Here is a 25,000-nt window from a genome sequence, read left to right as displayed (position 1 = left end):
CGCAGACAGAAGGTGGGAATAGGATAGGACATCTGAGACGCAGACAGAAGGTGGGAATAGGAGACTGAGACGCAGACAGAAGGTGGGAATAGGGTAGGACATCTGAGACGCAGACAGAAGGTGGGAATAGGGTAGGACATCTGAGACGCAGACAGAAGGTGGGAATAGGAGACTGAGACGCAGACAGAAGGTGGGAATAGGATAGGACATCTGAGACGCAGACAGAAGGTGGGAATAGGATAGGACATCTGAGACGCAGACAGAAGGTGGGAATAGGATAGGACATCTGAGACGCAGACAGAAGGTGGGAATAGGAGACTGAGACGCAGACAGAAGGTGGGAATAGGAGACTGAGACGCGACAGAGGTGGGAATAGGAGACTGAGACGCAGACAGAAGGTGGGAATAGGAGACTGAGACGCAGACAGAAGGTGGGAATAGGAGACTGAGACGCAGAACAGAAGGTGGGAATAGGAGACTGAGACGCAGACAGAAGGTGGGAATAGGAGACTGAGACGCAGACAGAAGGTGGGAATAGGACATCTGAGACGCAGACAGAAAGGTGGGAATAGGAGACTGAGACGCAGACAGAAGGTGGGAATAGGAGACTGAGACGCAGACAGAAGGTGGGAATAGGAGACTGAGACGCAGACAGAAGGTGGGAATAGGAGACTGAGACGCAGACAGAAGGTGGGAATAGGAGCCTGAGACGCAGACAGAAGGTGGGAATAGGAGACTGAGACGCAGACAGAAGGTGGGAATAGGAGACTGAGACGCAGACAGAAGGTGGGAATAGGAGACTGAGACGCAGACAGAAGGTGGGAATAGGAGACTGAGACGCAGACAGAATGTGGGAATAGGAGACTGAGACGCAGACAGAAGGTGGGAATAGGAGACTGAGACGCAGACAGAAGGTGGGAATAGGAGACTGAGACGCAGACAGAAGGTGGGAATAGGAGACTGAGACGCAGACAGAAGGTGGGAATAGGATACTGAGACGCAGACAGAAGGTGGGAATAGGAGACTGAGACGCAGACAGAAGGTGGGAATAGGAGACTGAGACGCAGACAGAAGGTGGGAATAGGATACTGAGACGCAGACAGAAGGTGGGAATAGGATACTGAGACGCAGACAGAAGGTGGGAATAGGAGACTGAGACGCAGACAGAAGGTGGGAATAGGAGACTGAGACGCAGACAGAAGGTGGGAATAGGATACTGAGACGCAGACAGAAGGTGGAATAGGAGACTGAGACGCAGACAGAAGGTGGGAATAGGAGACTGAGACGCAGACAGAAGGTGGGAATAGGGAGACTGAGACGCAGACAGAATGACAAATGTACAGTTACACTATATGATATCTGCTAATTCGATCGGTTACTTTATCGTGGGTACATTAATAGTACCTACATTAACGTCGGTTGGGCCATGTGCTAGTAGTGTATATTTCCCCCGGGAAACAGAATTTAGACAGGGTTCTATTGTGAGTGGAATGTCATTTTCTTTTCATTAGCAAGGTGAGCTCAAGTTGCCGTGCAATGCTATGCAGCTGTAAGGGCAACATCTGTGTGGGTGTCAATGCTACATTGCTAAGCATTCTTCAGCATGGTGGTAATGCTAATGGCTACATTCTGTCATGTCCATGACTGGGGAAAGACATGTTGTGGTTGATGTCGTCCACAGAATTAAGCACATTGTGCCTGTCTCAAAAGTATTGATTCTTCAGTGAAATAATTCAGTGAAACATCAAAACCACGCAAGATCAATTCCATGCACTATCAACATAATTTTAAAAAATAAAAAAACGCCTTATATTATATTTGACTTAAATGTACATATTTGTAAGGATATGTAATAATATGTCGCAACAATCGTATTCTCGGTGTTGTGTCTGGTGTTCTTACTTGCTGTATTGTGGTCCTCTGTCAGTGCTTTCTGGCCCGCAGGTCGCACCATCTCTGTCTCCTCGTTAGCTTCTGTTTCCCTTGGTGACGGAGTGCTCCTCTCACTCTGAGAACCACCCGTCACTATAGAAAAAACAGTCTTCTCCACGGTCGCTAACGGCAACACTGGAAGAACTGGTTTCTTAGCAACGGGTGGTGGAACCCTCCTCGGAATCCCGGTTCTTCCAGCGTTGCCGTTAGTGACCGTGGAAGCCGTCGATTGGTCGGAAACCTTCATGAGCACAGCGGCTAGGTTCTTTTGAAGGCTCGCCTGCATCTCGGGGAGGAAGAGGCGACAGGCGTTTCTATAACGACCTTCTTTGAGCTCCTGGAGAAGATGAAGCTAGCAGTGGAAGCGGGGGACTTTAGCATGTTGCCCCCTTCTGGTGACATTGGGGATAACGTCTCATATTCACCACTACTGCTACTGGGGAATGAGGTGGAGGATGGCATTCTAAAGCGCATTAGAAGACCATCTCTGGAAGACATGGCCGCTGTCTTCATGCGGATAGCTTCCTGCAAGCGCATCGAGGGGGCGATGATCGATGGTGATGATGACTTCAACGACAGAGGTGTGGATTTTATATATGGGGATTTACGGATTGGTTTTTGGGGTGTTGTGTTCTGGGATCCAGGGGTTTGGGTTGGGATTGGACTCTGATCGTGAGCAGGTGGATTCCCCTTGTTGTAATTATTGTCGTTGTCGGAAGGCGTTTTCATCTGGTCTTCACTGACGTTGACCGATCTGAGACGTACCATTTGAAGCAGAGAGGGTGTGACCAGTGGAATGTTGGCGTCTTCTTTGGGAATGGGGGCACTGTTGTGCCTAGACAGATGCTCTGTGCTCCTGGTCTCTCTGTTCACCAAGCTGAGCTGTCTCCCTGGCAGGGGGTTGGTTCTCAAATGGGAGGGGGAGAAGAGGTGGGAAATTGATGGGGGGTGGAATGGGGGCACTCACAGCAGGCTCAGAGTGCATCGGATCTTCAAATTGTACAAGCGAACGGAGGGGGACACTGATAAGAGATGGAGGAGAGATACTTGAGGGGGGCAACAAGGCGGTTTTCATTGGTGGTGGGGGAGCAGCCTCCTGGAGTGAGGGAGAGACACCCTCTGATAGAGCCAGGACTTCATGTGACTGAGGAGAAGTTTGTGTTGGTTGAGTTATGGCTTCCTGCATTGTGATTGACTGCTGGGCAGATTGCTTGACCTCTGCCTCTTTCTTATTGGGCTGAACTGGAGAAACAACAGTTGACTCATTTGCGGGAATTGCTTGGAGCTCAGCTGATTCAGATACCTCAGAGCTGGTTTCATCAGTTGGAACAGTATTAGAATTCAGAATCACCTCTTCAGGTCTATCCTCCTTCATCTCCATTTGAGCCGGAATGGGTGACAGATCTGCAGTTTCCCCATTCACAGTTGCCACAGTTGCTCCATTCACAGTTTCCGTAACCTCCTCCACATCCAGAACCACAATGGACGCCTCCTGGACATCAGTGACTGTGTTACAGCTCTCCACTACATCTGGCAAGCTCTCCGTCATGAAGGGAGGGGGAGGAGGTAGAAAGTCCATCTCATCTGGCTCATCAAAGACTGAATCTGCCTGCTCCTCTGGTGGGGGTGGAGGGGGCCAGCAGGGCTCTACTATAGGAATCTCTTCCTCACACTCCTCCTCTACCTCGGGTGGGGGAGTGGACACTAAGGAGGGAGGTGTCTTAGAAGGGGGTGGAGGAGGGTGGTGGGCAGGGGGAGGAGATGCTGGAGGAGAGACCCTGTCCACTTTGGGAGGCTCCATGGCAAGGGTCTGTGTAAATGCCTCTGGTTTAGTGGGACTTTCCTCTGTAGTGTTTTCAGTAGCACTCTGACCTTCGACCTCCTTAGTTACTACTTCAACTTCCTTAGCAACTACCTCAACTTCCTTAGCAACTACCTTAACTTCCTTAGCAACTACCTCAACCTCAACTTCCTTAGCTACCACCTCTACCTCCGCCTGTAGGGAACACTTCTCACTCTCGCTGGGAGATTCTACCTTCTCCTCTACTGTGACCTCATCAAATGGCAACTTCAACTTTGGTTGAATGTCTGTTGTTACTTGAACTACAGGTTCTTTTCTACGAGTACTTTTCTTCATGACAGGAGGGGGTTCCTTCTTTGGAATCGTCACTAAACTAACTTGTGTCTCCAGACTCTCTTCTTGATCCTTGACCTGTACAATACTACTACTACTCCGCTCCTGGTTCTGGTTCTGGTTCTGGACCTCTACACTTACCCTCTCTGCGATCATCTCCGGACTTCCTTTTTCTTTCGTTTGACTTTCTGTGCTCTCGACTCCCTGACTAACACAATCGGATACCTCAGACACCTGCTCTAACGTAGGCTCAGTTTCTTCTTTCGAAACAGTGTATTTGATTTCTGATTTTATCAAAGGGACTTCCTCTACGGTAGCCTGCTTTTTATCTGAGCCTTGAGACTCTTTGCTAGCTTCAGTTTGAGGTTCCTGCTTTTTCTTAATGATGTCAGCTTCATCTTTTAGTTCCTGTTGCCTCTGGAGCTGTGCTAGCCTGTTGATGTTGGGGCAAGGACCGCACAGCAGTTCGAAGGTGTGTCTGTTGTGGGCCCAGGTTTCTGGGGGTGGCGGGGAAGGGGCTTTGATGTTGGGGGGTGGCGGAATGTTAAGCAGCTCTCTGATCGCCGTGGATGCAGAGCAATGGGTCGGGGTCACCGTTGGTGGCTTTTCTGTTGTCCTTAGAGACGGAGGTGGGGAGGCCTGCTGGGGTGTGCTAGGGATGTTTTTTGAAGCCTCTTGATTGACGTGTTCTGAGGTGGCTGAAGACAGGGAGTTGAGGGAAGACGAGACAGAGGCTGCCGAGGAGGAAGCTCTTGAACCGGAACGTTCCGGTTTGACCGGCATCTTCTGGTGTTTACCTGGCGAGGCGAAAGGGCACATCCCCTTGAGGGAGAGCGTCGGCGTTCCACTCTGCGTTGAGTACCCACTGGAGGGGGACATGGTCTTTTCAAATGTATCTCCCTCTGAGGGAGCTTTCTGTGGGGAAGAGCTGCTGGACCCTGGCCTACCACCAGGGGGGGCCTGTGTGGGACTCAGAGGATTAGAGGCTGTGGAGGATCTTGTACCATTTAAAGAGTTAAACGCAGATGAGTTGGATACAGGGATAGAGCTCTTTGCGATTTCTTTGTAGAGCTCTTTAGAGATCTCGATAGTAACCAAGCTTGTGTCCTCCGCAGCCTCACCACCCACAGAGTCACCGAGGTCTTTCATCTCCACCAGTCGCCTCTTTATCATCTCCTCATGATGCAGGGAGTTGGTTCTCCTGGGGGGAGCCGGAGGCAGCTTGGTCTTCATGACCGACAGACTGCGAGAGAATCTGTGAGAGTCTCCTCCAACATCGCTCATCTCCCCAGCACTGACAGGCCCAGATAGATCCGACTCAGGTCCCCCCTGAGCAGTTGCAGTACCAGTAACCTTACTGGTGCTGCTGACCCAGCTAGCTGAGCTTTGTAGGCTCACCAGGTCCTGGTCCCCAGCACCAGGCTGCTGCAGCAGTCTCTCCTGCCCAACGAGGCTCACTGTCTGTGGGTTAGCAGGTCCGAAGCTCCCCTTCGTGGAGGAGATGGCGGAGGAGTTGGACTTGATCATCTCGGAAGACTGCGAGTGGCTCCAGCCGGATCCCGAAGTCACTGAGCGTGTGGTCGCCGTAGAGCCATTGTCACGGGAACTACTGTCACCATGGGAAAGGGCTTCGCCGCCGTCATAGCAACCATCGCCACCCGACCTCCTCGAAGATGCGGGGCTTGCTGACGACACAGATGCCGGGCTGCTCTTGCTGACGGTGTGGACCGTTCCTTTCCCATTGTGTCCATTGGTGTGGCTGGTTCTGCGGTCAATCTGTATGACGTCGACGGAGGCCGGCAGGTAGGCGTTGGGGATGATCTTAGACAGGTAGGTGGCCTGGGGAGAGATGGACATCACCGGACCCTGGGAGGAGGCAAACACAAGGATCAACATGGAGCTGTGGAGCTGTTATACTGTGTAGAGAACTGTGGAGCTGTCATACTATGTAGAGAACTGTGGAGCTGTCATATTATGTAGAGAACTGTGGAGCTGTCATACTATGTAGAGAACTGTGGAGCTGTTATACTGTGTAGAGAACTGTGGAGCTGTCATACTATGTAGAGAACTGTGGAGCTGTCATATTATGTAGAGAACTGTGGAGCTGTCATACTATGTAGAGAACTGTGGAGCTGTTATACTGTGTAGAGAACTGTGGAGCTGTCATATTATGTAGAGAACTGTGGAGCTGTTATACTGTGTAGAGAACTGTGGAGCTGTCATATTATGTAGAGAACTGTGGAGCTGTCATACTGTGTAGAGAACTGTGGAGCTGTCATATTATGTAGAGAACTGTGGAGCTGTTATACTGTGTAGAGAACTGTGGAGCTGTCATATTATGTAGAGAACTGTGGAGCTGTCATACTGTGTAGAGAACTGTGGAGCTGTCATACTGTGTAGAGAACTGTGGAGCTGTTATACTGTGTAGAGAACTGTGGAGCTGTCATATTATGTAGAGAACTGTGGAGCTTTAAGGATATGGATCTTATTTCAGTTGTTCAGATAACAAGCTTGATGGTAGATGACCATGTGACGTGACAAGCAACATCCCAGGGAAATGTATACGTGCCATTTAGCAGACATTGTTTATCCAGTAGTGGGGGCAAACATTTCCGTATAGATGACCCCAGCAGGGAGAAACGTGGAGACGAACACCATTCACTCACAAGTGTCTCCTGGAGGAAGTTGGGGAATCCAACCGAGCAAGAGGAGGTCGTGCCCGGCACGGCCAGAGATTTGGGCCTCTGGGTGGAGGAGAGACGAGAGTCCAGTCCCCTGTGGTGCCTGAAGCCCTGGTCGTCCCTGTAAACAGACTGGAGGTGGAGTCTCAACAGCTGCTCCTCTCTGGATGCCTATTTAGGTGAGATTAGTTGTCATTCTTGTTTAACATGAACAATAACTACCTTAGTTTCAAAGAATCCTTATTGGAAATAAAACCGAAGTTATGTTTTGTCATGAACGTAGAAGTCTGTAATTAAAAGTATGACACTGTAACTTAAAGCAGAAAATAAATGTACTTGATCAGCTGTAAAGGTAAAAACAAGCCTCACCGCCAGTTCTGAGATATGTACCTTAGCTCCATCGTGGTTGGCTAGAGGGGTCTCTCCGTCGATGGTAGGGATGACGACCACATCTGGTTGGCTGTCACTACCTTGTCCTCCAGAGCCGTTCGGGAGCTTGGAAGGAACTTGGTTCGCAGACCCACTGTGCAGGTCTAGAAGGAGAACGGTGGAAGACATTGTATCACCTCATTTGAATATGACAAAAGATTGTACCATTGATTTGACTTCTTTTAAATGACAAGGTGGCTAAGGCTATTCGTTCAGTATAGATCCCATTTTATTCAGTGAAACCACTAACCCTGGAACGTTGTTGGTTCGCGGTGACTTCGTAAAGTGAAGCTCAGTGCAATCCATCCGCTACATACGTACCCAGCTCTCTCTGGACCTGCTGGGGTATGCCCATGATAGTTGTCCTCCTGCTCCTGTTCTTCACCTTCTCTAGTCTTTTCACTGGGTTCAGAGGCTTGAACGTGGAGCCTGAGAGAAGAGGGTTTAGAGGAGGATGAAGGATAAGACAAGTGGATTTATGAGTAAAGATGTGATGCGGGTTTAAATGCACTTTAAAAGTTTGATTTGATTCGAAGGGATGAAAGGAGAGATGAAGAGGGAGGAGAGTTAATATATTATATACAATATTGAGAATCACAGTCGGATTCAATAGTGAACGATTGGAATAGTGTCTGGAGAAGATTTTCAAAGAGAAGGACAGAAATGTGTTGGATTTAGGGCTGTGACCGTCCCGTCTTCAGTCAATTGTTTGAAAAAAAAAAAACTTCTGACTGTTATGACTGTTATTTTTTTTTAACTGTTATGACTGTTATTTTTTTTAAACTGTTATGACTGTTATTTTTTAAAAACTGGTATGACTGTTATTTTTTATTTTCACGGCGTTCTTCGTTCGTAACTGTCGGTAACATGGTTATATGGTAATTTTGCCAGCCCTAGTTGGAATGGTTTAGGTTTCAGGAACTCAGAGGGTCTGGTTGTAAATTACAATGAGATTCAGTGAGAGGGAATCAGTGAGTATTATGGGATTCAGAGCCTTGCCCCCAAGCTGGGTCATACCAGGAAGAGGCAGAGTACTATTTGGATGGTAGAGACATTCCAAGACAGTAACAAACTACAGCTCTCTCTGTGTGTGTGTGTGTGTGTGTGTGTGTGTGTGTGTGTGTGTGTGTGTGTGTGTGTGTGTGTGTGTGTGTGTGTGTGTGTGTGTGTGTGTGTGTGTGTGTGTGTGTGTGTGTGTGTGTGTGTGTGTGCTCACGCGTGCGTGTGTGTGAGCGCATGCGTGTGTGTTTTGACTATTCTTTGTATGTAACGAGATCCTCTGGTTTTGTCGACAGGTCTAAACAGAATCTAACCACAGTAGATAGTAGAGACCCAGTAGAGACCCAGTAGACAGTAGAGACCCAGTAGACAGTAGAGACCCAGTAGACAGTAGAGACCCAGTAGAGACAGTAGAGAGACAGAAGAGACTCAGGAGAGACAGAAGAGACCCAGTAGAGACAGAAGAGACCGAAGAGTCCCAGTAGAGACAGAAGAGACTCAGTAGAGACAGACGAGACCCAGTAGAGACAGTAGAAACCCAGTAGAGACAGAAGAGACCCAGTAGAGACTCAACAGAGAGACAGTACAAACCCAGTAGAGACAGAAGAGACCCAGTAGAGACAGAGTATTGACCCAGTAGAGACAGAAGAGACCTAGTAAAGACCCAGTAGAGACATAATAGACCCAGTAGAGACAGAAGAGACCCAGTAGAGACCCAACAGAGAGACAGTAGAAACCCAGTAGAGACAGAAGAGACCCAGTAGAGACAGAAGAGACTCAGTAGAGACAGACGAGACCCAGTAGAGACAGTAGAAACCCAGTAGAGACAGAAGAGACCCAGTAGAGACTCAACAGAGAGACAGTACAAACCCAGTAGAGACAGAAGAGACCCAGTAGAGACAGAGTATTGACCCAGTAGAGACAGAAGAGACCTAGTAAAGACCCAGTAGAGACATAATAGACCCAGTAGAGACAGAAGAGACCCAGTAGAGACCCAACAGAGAGACAGTAGAAACCCAGTAGAGACAGAAGAGACCCAGTAGAGACAGAAGAGACCCAGTAGAGACCCAGTAGAGAGAGTAGATTCCCAGTAGAGACAGTAGATACCCAGTAGAGACAGAAGAGACCCAGTAGAGACCCAACAGAGAGACAGTAGAGACCCAGTAGAGAGAGTAGATTCCCAGTAGAGACAGTAGATACCCAGTGGAGACAGAAGAGACCCAGTAGAGACAGAAGAGACCCAGTAGAGACAGAAGAGACCCAGTAGAGACCCAACAGAGAGACAGTAGAGACCCAGTAGAGAGAGTAGATTCCCAGTAGAGACAGTAGATACCCAGTGGAGCGACAGTAGATACCCAGTAGAGAGAGTAGAGACCCAGTAGAGACAGTAGATACCCAGTGGAGCGACAGTAGATACCCAGTAGAGAGAGTAGATTCCCAGTAGAGACAGTAGATACCCAGTGGAGCGACAGTAGATACCCAGTAGAGAGAGTAGATTCCCAGTAGAGACAGTAGATACCCAGTAGAGACAGAAGAGACCCAGTAGAGACCCAACAGAGAGACAGTAGAGACCCAGTAGAGAGAGTAGATTCCCAGTAGAGACAGTAGATACCCAGTGGAGACAGAAGAGACCCAGTAGAGACAGTAGAAACCCAGTAGAGACAGAAGAGACCCAGTAGAGACCCAACAGAGAGACAGTAGAAACCCAGTAGAGACAGAAGAGACCCAGTAGAGACAGAAGAGACCCAGTAGAGACCCAACAGAGAGACAGTAGAAACCCAGTAGAGACAGAAGAGACCCAGTAGAGACAGAAGAGACCCAGTAGAGACCCAACAGAGAGACAGTAGAGACCCAGTAGAGAGAGTAGATTCCCAGTAGAGACAGTAGATACCCAGTGGAGACAGAAGAGACCCAGTAGAGACAGAAGAGACCCAGTAGAGACAGAAGAGACCCAGTAGAGACCCAACAGAGAGACAGTAGAGACCCAGTAGAGAGAGTAGATTCCCAGTAGAGACAGTAGATACCCAGTGGAGCGACAGTAGATACCGAGTAGAGAGAGTAGAGACCCAGTAGAGACAGTAGATACCCAGTGGAGCAACAGTAGATACCCGGTAGAGAGAGTAGATTCCCAGTAGAGACAGTAGATACCCAGTGGAGCGACAGTGGATACCCAGTAGAGAGAGTAGATTCCCAGTAGAGACAGTAGATACCCAGTAGAGACAGAAGAGACCCAGTAGAGACCCAACAGAGAGACAGTAGAGACCCAGTAGAGAGAGTAGATTCCCAGTAGAGACAGTAGATACCCAGTGGAGACAGAAGAGACCCAGTAGAGACAGTAGAAACCCAGTAGAGACAGAAGAGACCCAGTAGAGACCCAACAGAGAGACAGTAGAAACCCAGTAGAGACAGAAGAGACCCAGTAGAGACAGAAGAGACCCAGTAGAGACCCAGTAGAGAGAGTAGATTCCCAGTAGAGACAGTAGATACCCAGTAGAGACAGAAGAGACCCAGTAGAGACCCAACAGAGAGACAGTAGAGACCCAGTAGAGAGAGTAGATTCCCAGTAGAGACAGTAGATACCCAGTGGAGCGACAGTAGATACCCAGTAGAGACAGTAGATACCCAGTAGAGACAGAAGAGACCCAGTAGAGACAGAAGAGACCCAGTAGAGACAGAAGAGACCCAGTAGAGACAGTAGATACCCAGTAGAGACAGAAGAGACCCAGTAGAGACAGAAGAGACCCAGTAGAGACCCAACAGAGAGACAGTAGAGACCCAGTAGAGAGAGTAGAGACCCAGTAGAGACAGTAGATACCCAGTGGAGCGACAGTAGATACCCAGTAGAGACAGAAGAGACCCAGTAGAGACCCAGTAGAGACAGTAGATACCCAGTGGAGCGACAGTAGATACCCAGTAGAGACAGTAGAGACCCAGTAGAGACCCAACAGAGAGACAGTAGAGACCCAGTAGAGACAGTAGAGACCCAGTAGAGACCCAACAGAGAGACAGTAGAGACCCAGTGGAGCGACAGTAGATTCCCAGTAGAGACAGTAGATACCCAGTGGAGCGACAGTAGATACCCAGTAGAGACCCAAAAGAGACCCAGTAGAGACCCAACAGAGACCCAGTAGAGACCCAGTAGAGACAGAAGAGACCCAGTAGAGACAGAAGAGACCCAGTAGAGACAGAAGAGACCCAGTAGAGACCCAACAGAGAGACAGTAGAGACCCAGTAGAGACAGTAGATACCCAGTGGAGCGACAGTAGATACCCAGTAGAGACAGTTTGTTGCATGCACTATGCTTTGTGGACAGAGGTTGCTGTCCGGTTTTGTGTTGAAACAAAGGTGTTGTTGAATTTATTGTGTCTTATTGTTTCGACCTCAGGCCTATATTTCACGGTCGCAAGGCATATGAACTAACAGGTTATAGAGCAAACAAGGTCTTCCCCGGTGATTTTACCCAGGCACCACTGCTGGATTCATGGAACCTTCTGGAAAAGCTTGTGTCTGTTGAGAAACCGGAGGCCTTTTGGCATCGCCCTGCTCAGGTTCTCTCACAGAATGTGTCTTGCAGGTGAAGCGACACACACACACACACACACACACACACACAGACACACACACACAGACAAACACACAGACACACACACACACACACACACACAGACACAGACACAGACACACACACACACACACAGACACACAACACACACAGACACACACACACACACACACACCACACACAGACACACACACAGACACACACACACACAGACACACAGACACACACACACACACAAAAACCGATCTTCTCCTTTACCTTGGCGCGTGATCACGGGTCTCGTGGACATGGCTGACGATGCAGCGGAGGTCGCCGCGGTAACAGAATTCCCGGCGGTGCTTCGGGACTCCTGACATCCATCCCAGTGGTTGGAGCTCACATCCTGTTCTGGCTGGAGAGAGGGATTACAGGAGTGAGTGTTAGGGAAACAAGGTATTCCGTCTCTGTGTCTCTGTGCAGAAGCTGTTGTCTGCTCCGCTCTCTTAGTCCTTGATTAGCCACATAAGATTGCATCAAATAAACCACTACTTACGAGGCCACTCTGGTCATCCTGAAAGTCCACTCCATTGTTATATTCTGATGGAGAAACAAAAAGGGTATTCAATCACAGATAAATCCATACACGATAGCTCCAACAACGACATTTAACCATCTGGAGTTGAACCCCAGTGATATGGTCTGAGTACAAATCTTCATATTGTATAGTGTGTAGTACTCACCCTCTTGTAGGGAGTAGTGAGAACGTACAGGGCATTCGGGAAAGTATTCAGACCCCTTCACTTTTTTCCACATTTTGTTTATGTTAATTTACGCTTAATTGTAACATGTATTAAAACTTTTTTTTAAAGATATCTACACACGATACCCCAGTGTAAGGAGCAACGCTAGAGATACAAGCAAATACAGGGAGAAAACAGACATCAAAACAAGAACATCATCTGAACAGGGGGAAGTGTAAGGAGCAACGCTAGAGATACAAGCAAATACAGGGAGAAAACAGACATCAAAACAAGAACATCTGAACAGGGGGAAGTGTAAGGAGCAACGCTAGAGATACAAGCAAATACAGGGAGAAAACAGACATCAAAACAAGAACATCATCTGAACAGGGGGAAGTGTAAGGAGCAACGCTAGAGATACAAGCAAATACAGGGAGAAAACAGACATCAAAACAAGAACATCATCTGAACAGGGGGAAGTGTAAGGAGCAACGCTAGAGATACAAGCAAATACAGGGAGAAAACAGACATCAAAACAAGAACATCATCTGAACAGGGGGAAGTGTAAGGAGCAACGCTAGAGATACAAGCAAATACAGGGAGAAAACAGACATCAAAACAAGAACATCATCTGAACAGGGGGAAGTGTAAGGAGCAACGCTAGAGATACAAGCAAATACAGGGAGAAAACAGACATCAAAACAAGAACATCATCTGAACAGGGGGAAGTGTAAGGAGCAACGCTAGAGATACAAGCAAATACAGGGAGAAAACAGACATCAAAACAAGAACATCATCTGAACAGGGGGAAGTGTAAGGAGCAACGCTAGAGATACAAGCAAATACAGGGAGAAAACAGACATCAAAACAAGAACATCATCTGAACAGGGGGAAGTGTAAGGAGCAACGCTAGAGATACAAGCAAATACAGGGAGAAAACAGACATCAAAACAAGAACATCATCTGAACAGGGGGAAGTGTAAGGGGCAACGCTAGAGATACAAGCAAATACAGGGAGAAAACAGACATCAAAACAAGAACATCATCTGAACAGGGGGAAGTGTAAGGAGCAACGCTAGAGATACAAGCAAATACAGGGAGAAAACAGACATCAAAACAAGAACATCATCTGAACAGGGGGAAGTGTAAGGAGCAACGCTAGAGATACAAGCAAATACAGGGAGAAAACAGACATCAAAACAAGAACATCATCTGAACAGGGGGAAGTGTAAGGAGCAACGCTAGAGATACAAGCAAATACAGGGAGAAAACAGACATCAAAACAAGAACATCATCTGAACAGGGGGAAGTGTAAGGAGCAACGCTAGAGATACAAGCAAATACAGGGAGAAAACAGACATCAAAACAAGAACATCATCTGAACAGGGGGAAGTGTAAGGAGCAACGCTAGAGATACAAGCAAATACAGGGAGAAAACAGACATCAAAACAAGAACATCATCTGAACAGGGGGAAGTGTAAGGAGCAACGCTAGAGATACAAGCAAATACAGGGAGAAAACAGACATCAAAACAAGAACATCATCTGAACAGGGGGAAGTGTAAGGAGCAACGCTAGAGATACAAGCAAATACAGGGAGAAAACAGACATCAAAACAAGAACATCTGAACAGGGGGAAGTGTAAGGAGCAACGCTAGAGATACAAGCAAATACAGGGAGAAAACAGACATCAAAACAAGAACATCATCTGAACAGGGGGAAGTGTAAGGAGCAACGCTAGAGATACAAGCAAATACAGGGAGAAAACAGACATCAAAACAAGAACATCATCTGAACAGGGGGAACAAAACGACACAAATTCTGACACAGGGAACAAACTGAGGAGCACACAGATATAGAGGGGGGGGGGGGGTAATCAACAAGGTAATGAGAGTCCAGGTGAGTCCAAAATAGCTGTGTGTTTTATTTTTATTTTATGTTTTTTTTTTTTTCACCTTTATTTAACCAGGTAGGCCAGTTGAGAACACCTTTATTTAACCAGGTAGGCCAGTTGAGAACACCTTTATTTAACCAGGTAGGCTAGTTGAGAACACCTTTATTTAACCAGGTAGGCTAGTTGAGAACACCTTTATTTAACCAGGTAGGCTAGTTGAGAACACCTTTATTTAACCAGGTAGGCTAGTTGAGAACACCTTTATTTAACCAGGTAGGCTAGTTGAGAACACCTTTATTTAACCAGGTAGGCTAGTTGAGAACACCTTTATTTAACCAGGTAGGCTAGTTGAGAACACCTTTATTTAACCAGGTAGGCTAGTTGAGAACACCTTTATTTAACCAGGTAGGCTAGTTGAGAACACCTTTATTTAACCAGGTAGGCTAGTTGAGAACACCTTTATTTAACCAGGTAGGCTAGTTGAGAACACCTTTATTTAACCAGGTAGGCTAGTTGAGAACACCTTTATTTTAACCAGGTAGGCTAGTTGAGAACACCTTTATTTAACCAGGTAGGCTAGTTGAGAACACCTTTATTTAACCAGGTAGGCTAGTTGAGAACACCTTTATTTAACCAGGTAGGCTAGTTGAGAACACCTTTATTTAACCAGGTAGGCTAGTTGAGAACACCTTTATTTAACCAGGTAGGCTAGTTGAGAACACCTTTATTTAACCAGGTAGGCTAGTTGAGAACACCTTTATTTAACCAGGTAGGCTAGTTGAGAACACCTTTATTTAACCAGGTAGGCTAGTTGAGAACACCTTTATTTAACCAGGTAGGCTAGTTGAGAACACCTTTATTTAACCAGGTAGGCTAGTTGAGAAACACCTTTATTTAACCAGGTAGGCTAGTTGAGAACACCTTTATTTAACCAGGTAGGCTAGTTGAGAACACCTTTATTTAAACCAGGTAGGCTAGTTGAGAACACCTTTATTTAACCAGGTAGGCTAGTTGAGAACACCTTTATTTAACCAGGTAGGCTAGTTGAGAACACCTTTATTTAACCAGGTAGGCCAGTTGAGAACACCTTTATTTAACCAGGTAGGCTAGTTGAGAACACCTTTATTTAACCAGGTAGGCCAGTTGAGAACACCTTTATTTAACCAGGTAGGCTAGTTGAGAACACCTTTATTTAACCAGGTAGGCCAGTTGAGAACACCTTTATTTAACCAGGTAGGCTAGTTGAGAACACCTTTATTTAACCAGGTAGGCTAGTTGAGAACACCTTTATTTAACCAGGTAGGCTAGTTGAGAACACCTTTATTTAACCAGGTAGGCTAGTTGAGAACACCTTTATTTAACCAGGTAGGCCAGTTGAGAACACCTTTATTTAACCAGGTAGGCTAGTTGAGAACACCTTTATTTAACCAGGTAGGCTAGTTGAGAACACCTTTATTTAACCAGGTAGGCCTAGTTGAGAACACCTTTATTTAACCAGGTAGGCTAGTTGAGAACACCTTTATTTAACCAGGTAGGCCAGTTGAGAACACCTTTATTTAACCAGGTAGGCCAGTTGAGAACACCTTTATTTAACCAGGTAGGCTAGTTGAGAACACCTTTATTTAACCAGGTAGGCCAGTTGAGAACACCTTTATTTAACCAGGTAGGCAAGTTGAGAACACCTTTATTTAACCAGGTAGGCTAGTTGAGAACACCTTTATTTAACCAGGTAGGCTAGTTGAGAACACCTTTATTTAACCAGGTAGGCTAGTTGAGAACACCTTTATTTAACCAGTTAGGCTAGTTGAGAACACCTTTATTTAACCAGGTAGGCTGGTTGAGAACACCTTTATTTAACCAGGTAGGCCAGTTGAGAACACCTTTATTTAACCAGGTAGGCCAGTTGAGAACACCTTTATTTAACCAGGTAGGCCAGTTGAGAACACCTTTATTTAACCAGGTAGGCCAGTTGAGAACACCTTTATTTAACCAGGTAGGCCAGTTGAGAACACCTTTATTTAACCAGGTAGGCTAGTTGAGAACACCTTTATTTAACCAGGTAGGCTAGTTGAGAACACCTTTATTTAACCAGGTAGGCTAGTTGAGAACACCTTTATTTAACCAGGTAGGCTAGTTGAGAACACCTTTATTTAACCAGGTAGGCTAGTTGAGAACACCTTTATTTAACCAGGTAGGCTAGTTGAGAACACCTTTATTTAACCAGGTAGGCTAGTTGAGAACACCTTTATTTAACCAGGTAGGCTAGTTGAGAACACCTTTATTTAACCAGGTAGGCTAGTTGAGAACACCTTTATTTAACCAGGTAGGCTAGTTGAGAACACCTTTATTTAACCAGGTAGGCTAGTTGAGAACACCTTTATTTAACCAGGAGGCTAGTGGACCTTAACCAGGTAGGCTAGTTGAGAACACCTTTATTTAACCAGGTAGGCTAGTTGAGAACACATTTATTTAACCAGGTAGGCTAGTTGAGAACACCTTTATTTAACCAGGTAGGCTAGTTGAGAACACCTTTATTTAACCAGGTAGGCTAGTTGAGAACACCTTTATTTAACCAGGTAGGCTAGTTGAGAACACCTTTATTTAACCAGGTAGGCTAGTTGAGAACACCTTTATTTAACCAGGTAGGCTAGTTGAGAACACCTTTATTTAACCAGGTAGGCCTAGTTGAGAACACCTTTATTTAACCAGGTAGGCTAGTTGAGAACAACCTTTATTTAACCAGGTAGGCCAGTTGAGAACACCTTTATTTAACCAGGTAGGCCAGTTGAGAACACCTTTATTTAACCAGGTAGGCTAGTTGAGAACACCTTTATTTAACCAGGTAGGCCAGTGAGAACACCTTTATTTAACCAGGTAGGCTAGTTGAGAACACCTTTATTTAACCAGGTAGGCCAGTTGAGAACACCTTTATTTAACCAGGTAGGCTAGTTGAGAACACCTTTATTTAACCAGGTAGGCTAGTTGAGAACACCTTTATTTAACCAGGTAGGCCAGTTGAGAACACCTTTATTTAACCAGGTAGGCTAGTTGAGAACACCTTTATTTAACCAGGTAGGCCAGTTGAGAACACCTTTATTTAACCAGGTAGGCTAGTTGAGAACACCTTTATTTAACCAGGTAGGCTAGTTGAGAAACCTTATTAACCAGGTAGCCAGTTGAGAACACCTTTATTTAACCAGGTAGGCCAGTTGAGAACACCTTTATTTAACCAGGTAGGCAAGTTGAGAACACCTTTATTTAACCAGGTAGGCTAGTTGAGAACACCTTTATTTAACCAGGTAGGCTAGTTGAGAACACCTTTATTTAACCAGGTAGGCTAGTTGAGAACACCTTTATTTAACCAGTTAGGCTAGTTGAGAACACCTTTATTTAACCAGGTAGGCTGGTTGAGAACACCTTTATTTAACCAGGTAGGCCAGTTGAGAACACCTTTATTTAACCAGGTAGGCCAGTTGAGAACACCTTTATTTAACCAGGTAGGCCAGTTGAGAACACCTTTATTTAACCAGGTAGGCCAGTTGAGAACACCTTTATTTAACCAGGTAGGCCAGTTGAGAACACCTTTATTTAACCAGGTAGGCTAGTTGAGAACACCTTTATTTAACCAGGTAGGCTAGTTGAGAACACCTTTATTTAACCAGGTAGGCTAGTTGAGAACACCTTTATTTAACCAGGTAGGCTAGTTGAGAACACCTTTATTTAACCAGGTAGGCCAGTTGAGAACACCTTTATTTAACCAGGTAGGCTAGTTGAGAACACCTTTATTTAACCAGGTAGGCTAGTTGAGAACACCTTTATTTAACCAGGTAGGCCAGTTGAGAACACCTTTATTTAACCAGGTAGGCTAGTTGAGAACACCTTTATTTAACCAGGTAGGCCAGTTGAGAACACCTTTATTTAACCAGGTAGGCTAGTTGAGAACACCTTTATTTAACCAGGTAGGCTAGTTGAGAACACCTTTATTTAACCAGGTAGGCTAGTTGAGAACACCTTTATTTAACCAGGTAGGCTAGTTGAGAACACCTTTATTTAACCAGTTAGGCTAGTTGAGAACACCTTTATTTAACCAGGTAGGCCAGTTGAGAACACCTTTATTTAACCAGTTAGGCTAGTTGAGAACACCTTTATTTAACCAGGTAGGCTAGTTGAGAACACCTTTATTTAACCAGTTAGGCTAGTTGAGAACACCTTTATTTAACCAGGTAGGCTAGTTGAGAACACCTTTATTTAACCAGTTAGGCTAGTTGAGAACACCTTTATTTAACCAGGTAGGCTAGTTGAGAACACCTTTATTTAACCAGGTAGGCTAGTTGAGAACACCTTTATTTAACCAGGTAGGCTAGTTGAGAACACCTTTATTTAACCAGGTAGGCCAGTTGAGAACACCTTTATTTAACCAGGTAGGCCAGTTGAGAACACCTTTATTTAACCAGGTAGGCTAGTTGAGAACACCTTTATTTAACCAGGTAGGCCAGTTGAGAACACCTTTATTTAACCAGGTAGGCTAGTTGAGAACACCTTTATTTAACCAGGTAGGCTAGTTGAGAACACCTTTATTTAACCAGGTAGGCCAGTTGAGAACACCTTTATTTAACCAGGTAGGCCAGTTGAGAACACCTTTATTTAACCAGGTAGGCCAGTTGAGAACACCTTTATTTAACCAGGTAGGCTAGTTGAGAACACCTTTATTTAACCAGGTAGGCTAGTTGAGAACACCTTTATTTAACCAGGTAGGCTAGTTGAGAACACCTTTATTTAACCAGGTAGGCCAGTTGAGAACACCTTTATTTAACCAGGGAGGCCAGTTGAGAACACCTTTATTTAACCAGGTAGGCTAGTTGAGAACACCTTTATTTAACCAGGTAGGCCAGTTGAGAACAAGTTCTCATTTACAACTGTGACCTGGCCCAAGATAAAGCAAAGCAGTGTGACACAAACAACAACACAGAGTTACACATAAATAAACGTACAGTCAATAACACAATAGAAAAAGATTTAAAATCTATATACAGTGTGTGCAAATGGTGTGAGGAGGTAAGGCAATAAATAGGCCTTAGTAGCAAAGTAATTACAATTTAGCAGATTAACACTGGAGTGATAGATGAGCAGATGGTGATGAGCAGATGATGATGTATAAGTAGTGATACTGGTGTGCAAAAGAGCAGAACAGTAAATAAAAACAATATGGGGATGAGGTAGGTAGATTGGGTGGGCTATTTACAGATGTGCTATGTACAGCTGCAGCGATCGGTTAGCTGCTCAGACTGCCGACGTTTAAAGTTAGTGAGGGAAATAAAAGTCTCCAGCTTCAGTGATTTTTGCAATTCGTTCCAGTCACTGGCAGCAGAGAACTGGAAGGAAAGGCAGCCAAAGGAGGTGTTGGCTTTGGGGATGACCAGTGATGATGTAATGATGGTGACAGGTGTGCATAATGAAGGAGACGAGACGGGGACAAGGGAGCAGGCGTGATACCCATAATGACAAGCAAAAACCCAGAAATACCACATTTACATAAGTATTCAGAACCTTTGCTATGAGACTTGAGCTCTGGTGCATCCTGTTTCCATTGATTATCCTTGAGATGTTTCTAGAACTTGATTGGAGTCCACCTGTGGTAAATTCAATTGATCGGACATGATTTGGAAAGGCACACTCCTATCTATATAAGGTCCCACAGTTGACAGCGCATGTCAGAGCAAAAAACAAGCCATGAGGTCGAAAGAACTGTCCATAGAGCTCAGAGACAGGATTGTGTTGAGGCACAGATCTGGGGAAGGGTACCAAAACATTTCTGCAGCATTGAAGGTCCCCAAGAACGCAGTGGCCTCCATCATTCTTAAATGGAAGAAGTTCGGAACCACCAAGACTCTTCCTAGAACTGGCCGCCCAGCCAAACTGACCAATCGGGGGAGAAGGGCCTTGGTCAGTTAGGTGACCAAGAACCTGATGGTCACTCTGACAGAGCTGCAGAGTTCCTCTGTGGAGATGAGAGAACCTTCCAGAAGGACAACCATCTCTGCAGCACTCCACCAATCAGGCCTTTATGGTAGAATGACCAGATTGAAGCCACTCCTCAATAAAAGGCACATGGCAGCCTACTTGGAGTTTGCCAAAAGGCACCTAAAGACTCTCAGACCATGAGAAATAAGATTTTCTGGTCTGATGAAATCATGATTGAACTCTTTGGCCTGAATGCCAAGCGTCATGTCTGAAAGAAACCTGGCACCATCCCTACTGTGAAGCATGGTGGTGGCACCATCCCTACTGTGAAGCATGGTGGTGGCACCATCCCTACTGTGAAGCATGGTGGTGGCACCATCCCTACTGTGAAGCATGGTGGTGGCAGCATCCCTACTGTGAAGCATGGTGGTGGCAGCATCCCTACTGTGAAGCATGGTGGTGGCAGCATCCCTACTGTGAAGCATAGTGGTGGCACCATCCCTACTGTGAAGCATAGTGGTGGCACCATCCCTACCGTGAAGCATGGTGGTGGCAGCATCCCTACTGTGAAGCATGGTGGTGGCACCATCCCTACTGTGAAGCATGGTGGTGGCAGCATCATGCTGTGGGGATGTTTTTCAGTGGCAGGGACTGGGAGACTAGTCAGGATCGAGGGAAAGATGAACGGAGCAAAGTAAAGAGAGATCCTTGGTGAAAACCAGGACCTCAAACTTGGGCGAAGGTTCACCTTCCTATAGGACAACGACCCTAAGCACACAGCAAAGACAATGCAGGAGTGGCTTCGGGACAAGTCTCTAAATGTCCTTGAGTGGCCCAGCCAGAGCCCGGACTTGAACCCGATCTAACATCTCTGGAGAGACCTGAAAATAGCTGTGTAGCGACGCTTCCTATCCAACCTGACAGAGCTTGAGACGATCTGCAAAGAAGAATGGGAGAAACTCCCCCAAAACAGGTGTGCCAAGCTTGTAGCATCATACCCAAGAAGAATTAAGGCTTTAATCGCTGCGGAAGGTGCTTCAACAAAGTACTAAGTAAAGGGTCTGAATACTTATGTAAATATGATATGAGTTTTTTTTAAAATCTTTAATATTTAATAATATTTGCTTACAGTTTCTCATTATGGGGTATTGTGATGTCATTATGGGGTATTGTGATGTCATTATGGGGTATTGTGATGTCATTATGGGGTATTGTGATGTCATTATGGGGTATTGTGTGTACATTGATAAGGACACATTTTTATTTCATCAATTTTAGAACAAGGCTGTAACGTAACAAAATGTGGAAAAAGTAAAGGGGCATGAATGCTTTCAAAATGAACTGTATCTTATATTGTTACTGTTTAGAGTGTGTAATGCTGCCCCTGCTGTTGTAGTATCTGTAACCCCTCTAGGGCCTCAGTGTGTAGTGTGTAATGCTGCCCCTGCTGTTGTAGTATCTGTAACCCCTCCCGGGCCTTAGTGTGTAGTGGTTAATGCTGCCCCTGCTGTTGTAGTATCTGTAACCCCTCTAGGGCCTCAGTGTGTAGTGGTTAATGCTGCCCCTGCTGTTGTAGTATCTGTAACCCCTCTAGGGCCTCAGTGTGTAGTGTGTAATGCTGCCCCTGCTGTTGTAGTATCTGTAACCCCTCCCGGGCCTCAGTGTGTAGTGGTTAATGCGGCCCCTGCTGTTGTAGTATCTGTAACCCCTCTAGGGCCTCAGTGTGTAGTGGTTAATGCTGCCCCTGCTGTTGTAGTATCTGTAACCCCTCTAGGGCCTCAGTGTGTAGTGGTTAATGCTGCCCCTGCTGTTGTAATATCTGTAACCCCTCTAGGGCCTCAGTGTGTAGTGGTTAATGCTGCCCCTGCTGTTGTAGTATCTGTAACCCCTCTAGGGCCTCAGTGTGTAGTGTGCAGTGTGCAGTGTGTAGTGTGCAGAGTGTAGTGTGCAGGGTGTAGTGTGCAGTGTGTAGTGTGTAGTGTGTAGTGTGCGGTGTGTAGTGTGCAGTGTGTAGTGTGTAGTGTGCAGTGTGTAGTGTGCAGTGTGTAGTGTGCAGTGTGTAGTGTGCGGTGTGTAGTGTGCAGTGTGTAGTGTGCAGTGTGTAGTGTGCAGTGTGCAGTGTGTAGTGTGCAGTGTGCAGTGTGTAGTGTGCAGTGTGCAGTGTGTAGTGTGCAGTGTGTAGTGTGCAGTGTGCAGGGTGTAGTGTGTAGTGTGCAGTGTGTAGTGTAGTGTGCAGTGTGTAGTGTGCAGTGTGCAGTGTGCAGTGTGCAGTGTGTAGTGTGCAGTGTGTAGTGTGCAGTGTGCAGTGTGCAGTGTGCAGTGTGCAGTGTGTAGTGTGTAGTGTGCAGTGTGTAGTGTGTAGTGTCACTACCTTCTTGTTGCAGTATCTTTAACCCCTCCCGGGCCTCAGTGTGCAGGTCCTCTAGGTACTGAGGGCGACTGCCCTCGATGAACACATTCTCCTGGTAGTGTGAGGAGGAGGCTGTGTAGTGAACTGTCAACCTCTTCTGCTCATCCTGACCCTTAGGACCAGCTAGAGAGACAGAGAGAGAGAGAGAGAGAGGGAGAGAGACAGAGAGAGACAGAGAGAGACAGACAGTGTGTCAACAGTAACCTTGGGAAAATCGTCTGCATTATTATTAACAGCAGACTCGTACATTTCCTCAATGAAAACAATGTACTGAGCAAATGTCAAATTGGCTTTTTACCAAATTACCGTACAACAGACCATGTATTCACACTGCACACCCTAATTGACAACCAAACAAACCAAAACAAAGGCAAAGTCTTCTCATGCTTTGTTGATTTCAAAAAAGCCTTCGACTCAATCTGGCATGAGGGTCTGCTATACAAACTGATGGAAAGTGGTGTTGGGGGTAAAACATACGACATTATAAAATCCATGTACACAAACAACAAGTGTGCGGTTAAAATTGGCAAAAAACACACACATTTCTTCACACAGGGTCGTGGGGTTAGACAGGGATGCAGCTTAAGCCCCACCCTCTTCAACATATATATCAACGAATTGGCGTGGGCACTAGAAAAGTCTGCAGTACCCGGCCTCCCCCTGCTAGAATCCGAAGTCAAATGTCTGCTGTTTGCTGATGATCTGGTGCTTCTGTCACCAACCAAGGAGGGCCTACAGCAGCACCTAGATCTTATGCACAGATTCTGTCAGACCTGGGCCCTGACAGTAAATCTCAGTAAGACCAAAATAATGGTGTTCCAAAAAAGGTCCAGTCACCAGGACCACAAATACAAATTCCATCTAGACACTGTTGCCCTAGAGCACACAAAAAACTATACATACCTTGGCCTAAACATCAGCACCACAGGTAACTTCCACAAAGCTGTGAACGAACTGAGAGACAAGGCAAGAAGGGCATTCTATGCCATCAAAAGAAACATAAATTTCAACATACCAATTAGGATTTGGCTAAAAATACTTGAATCAGTCATAGAGCCCATTGCCCTTTATGGTTGTGAGGTCTGGGGTCCGCTCACCAACCAAGACTTCACAAAATGGGACAAACACCAAATTGAGACTCTGCACGCAGAATTCTGCAAAAATATCCTCTGTGTACAATGTAGAACACCAAATAATGCATGCAGAGCAGAATTAGGCCGATACCCACTAATTATCAAAATCCAGAAAAGAGCTGTTAAATTCTACAAACACCTAAAAGGAAGCGATTCACAAACCTTCCATAACAAAGCCATCACCTACAGAGAGATGAACCTGGAGAAGAGTCCCCTAAGCAAGCTGGTCCTGGGGCTCTGTTCACAAACACAAACACACACTACAGAGCCCCAGGACAGCAGCACAATTAGACCCAACCAAATCATGAGAAATCAAAAAGATAACTACTTAACACATTGGAAAGAATTAACAAAAAAACAGAGCAAACTAGAATGCTATTTGGTCCTACACAGAGAGTACACAGCGGCAGAATACCTGACCACTGTGACTGACCCAAAATTAAGGAAAGCCTTGACTATGTACAGACTCAGTGAGCATAGCCTTGCTATTGAGAAAGGCCGCCGTAGGCAGACATGGCTCTGAAGAGAAGACAGGCTATGTGCTCACTGCCCACAAAATGAGGTGGAAACTGAGCTGCACTTCCTAACCTCCTGCCCAATGTATGACCATATTAGAGAGACATATTTCCCTCAGATTACACAGATCCACAAAGAATTCGAAAACAAATCCAATTTTGAAAAACTCCCATATCTACTGGCTGAAATTCCACAGTGTGACATCACAGCAGCAAGATTTGTGACCTGTTGCCACGAGAAAAGGGCAACCAGTGAAGAACAAACACCATTGTAAATACAAACCATATTTATGCTTATTTATTTTATCTTGTGTCCTTTAACCATTTGTACATTGTTAAAACACGGTATATATATATATAATATGACATTTGTAATGTCTTTACTGTTTTGAAACTTCTGTATGTGTAATGTTTACTGTTAATTTTTGTTTTTTTTCACTTTATATATTCACTTTGTATGTTGTCTACCTCACTTGCTTTGGCAATGTTAACACATGTTTCCCATGCCAATAAAGCCCTTGAATTGAATTGAATTGAATTGACAGAGACAGAGAGAGAGAGACAGAGACAGAGAGAGAGAGAGAGAGAGAGACATAGAGAGCGACAGAGAGAGACAGAGACAGAGAGAGAGAC

General features: G+C 45.8%; 1 protein-coding gene across 1 annotated transcript in view; it reads right to left on the bottom strand.

Moving 5' to 3' along the window:
• The window catches only part of LOC109885376 (uncharacterized protein KIAA1522 homolog), a 97,777-nt gene that overhangs the window by 1,399 nt on the left and 71,378 nt on the right, over positions 1–25,000 (bottom strand). The window contains 9 exon segments of the mRNA XM_031795020.1: positions 1,902–2,229; positions 2,232–2,834; positions 2,836–5,931; positions 6,732–6,917; positions 7,137–7,279; positions 7,497–7,604; positions 11,995–12,127; positions 12,269–12,312; positions 22,681–22,842. Of these exon segments, the coding sequence (XP_031650880.1) occupies positions 1,902–2,229; positions 2,232–2,834; positions 2,836–5,931; positions 6,732–6,917; positions 7,137–7,279; positions 7,497–7,604; positions 11,995–12,127; positions 12,269–12,312; positions 22,681–22,842 (4,803 nt within the window).

This window comes from Oncorhynchus kisutch, linkage group LG17 (genome assembly GCF_002021735.2).
Source record: "Oncorhynchus kisutch isolate 150728-3 linkage group LG17, Okis_V2, whole genome shotgun sequence".
Classification (NCBI taxonomy): domain Eukaryota; kingdom Metazoa; phylum Chordata; class Actinopteri; order Salmoniformes; family Salmonidae; genus Oncorhynchus; species Oncorhynchus kisutch.
Note: the sequence above shows the minus strand (reverse complement) of the source record. Positions and strands in the feature narration are given on the sequence as shown.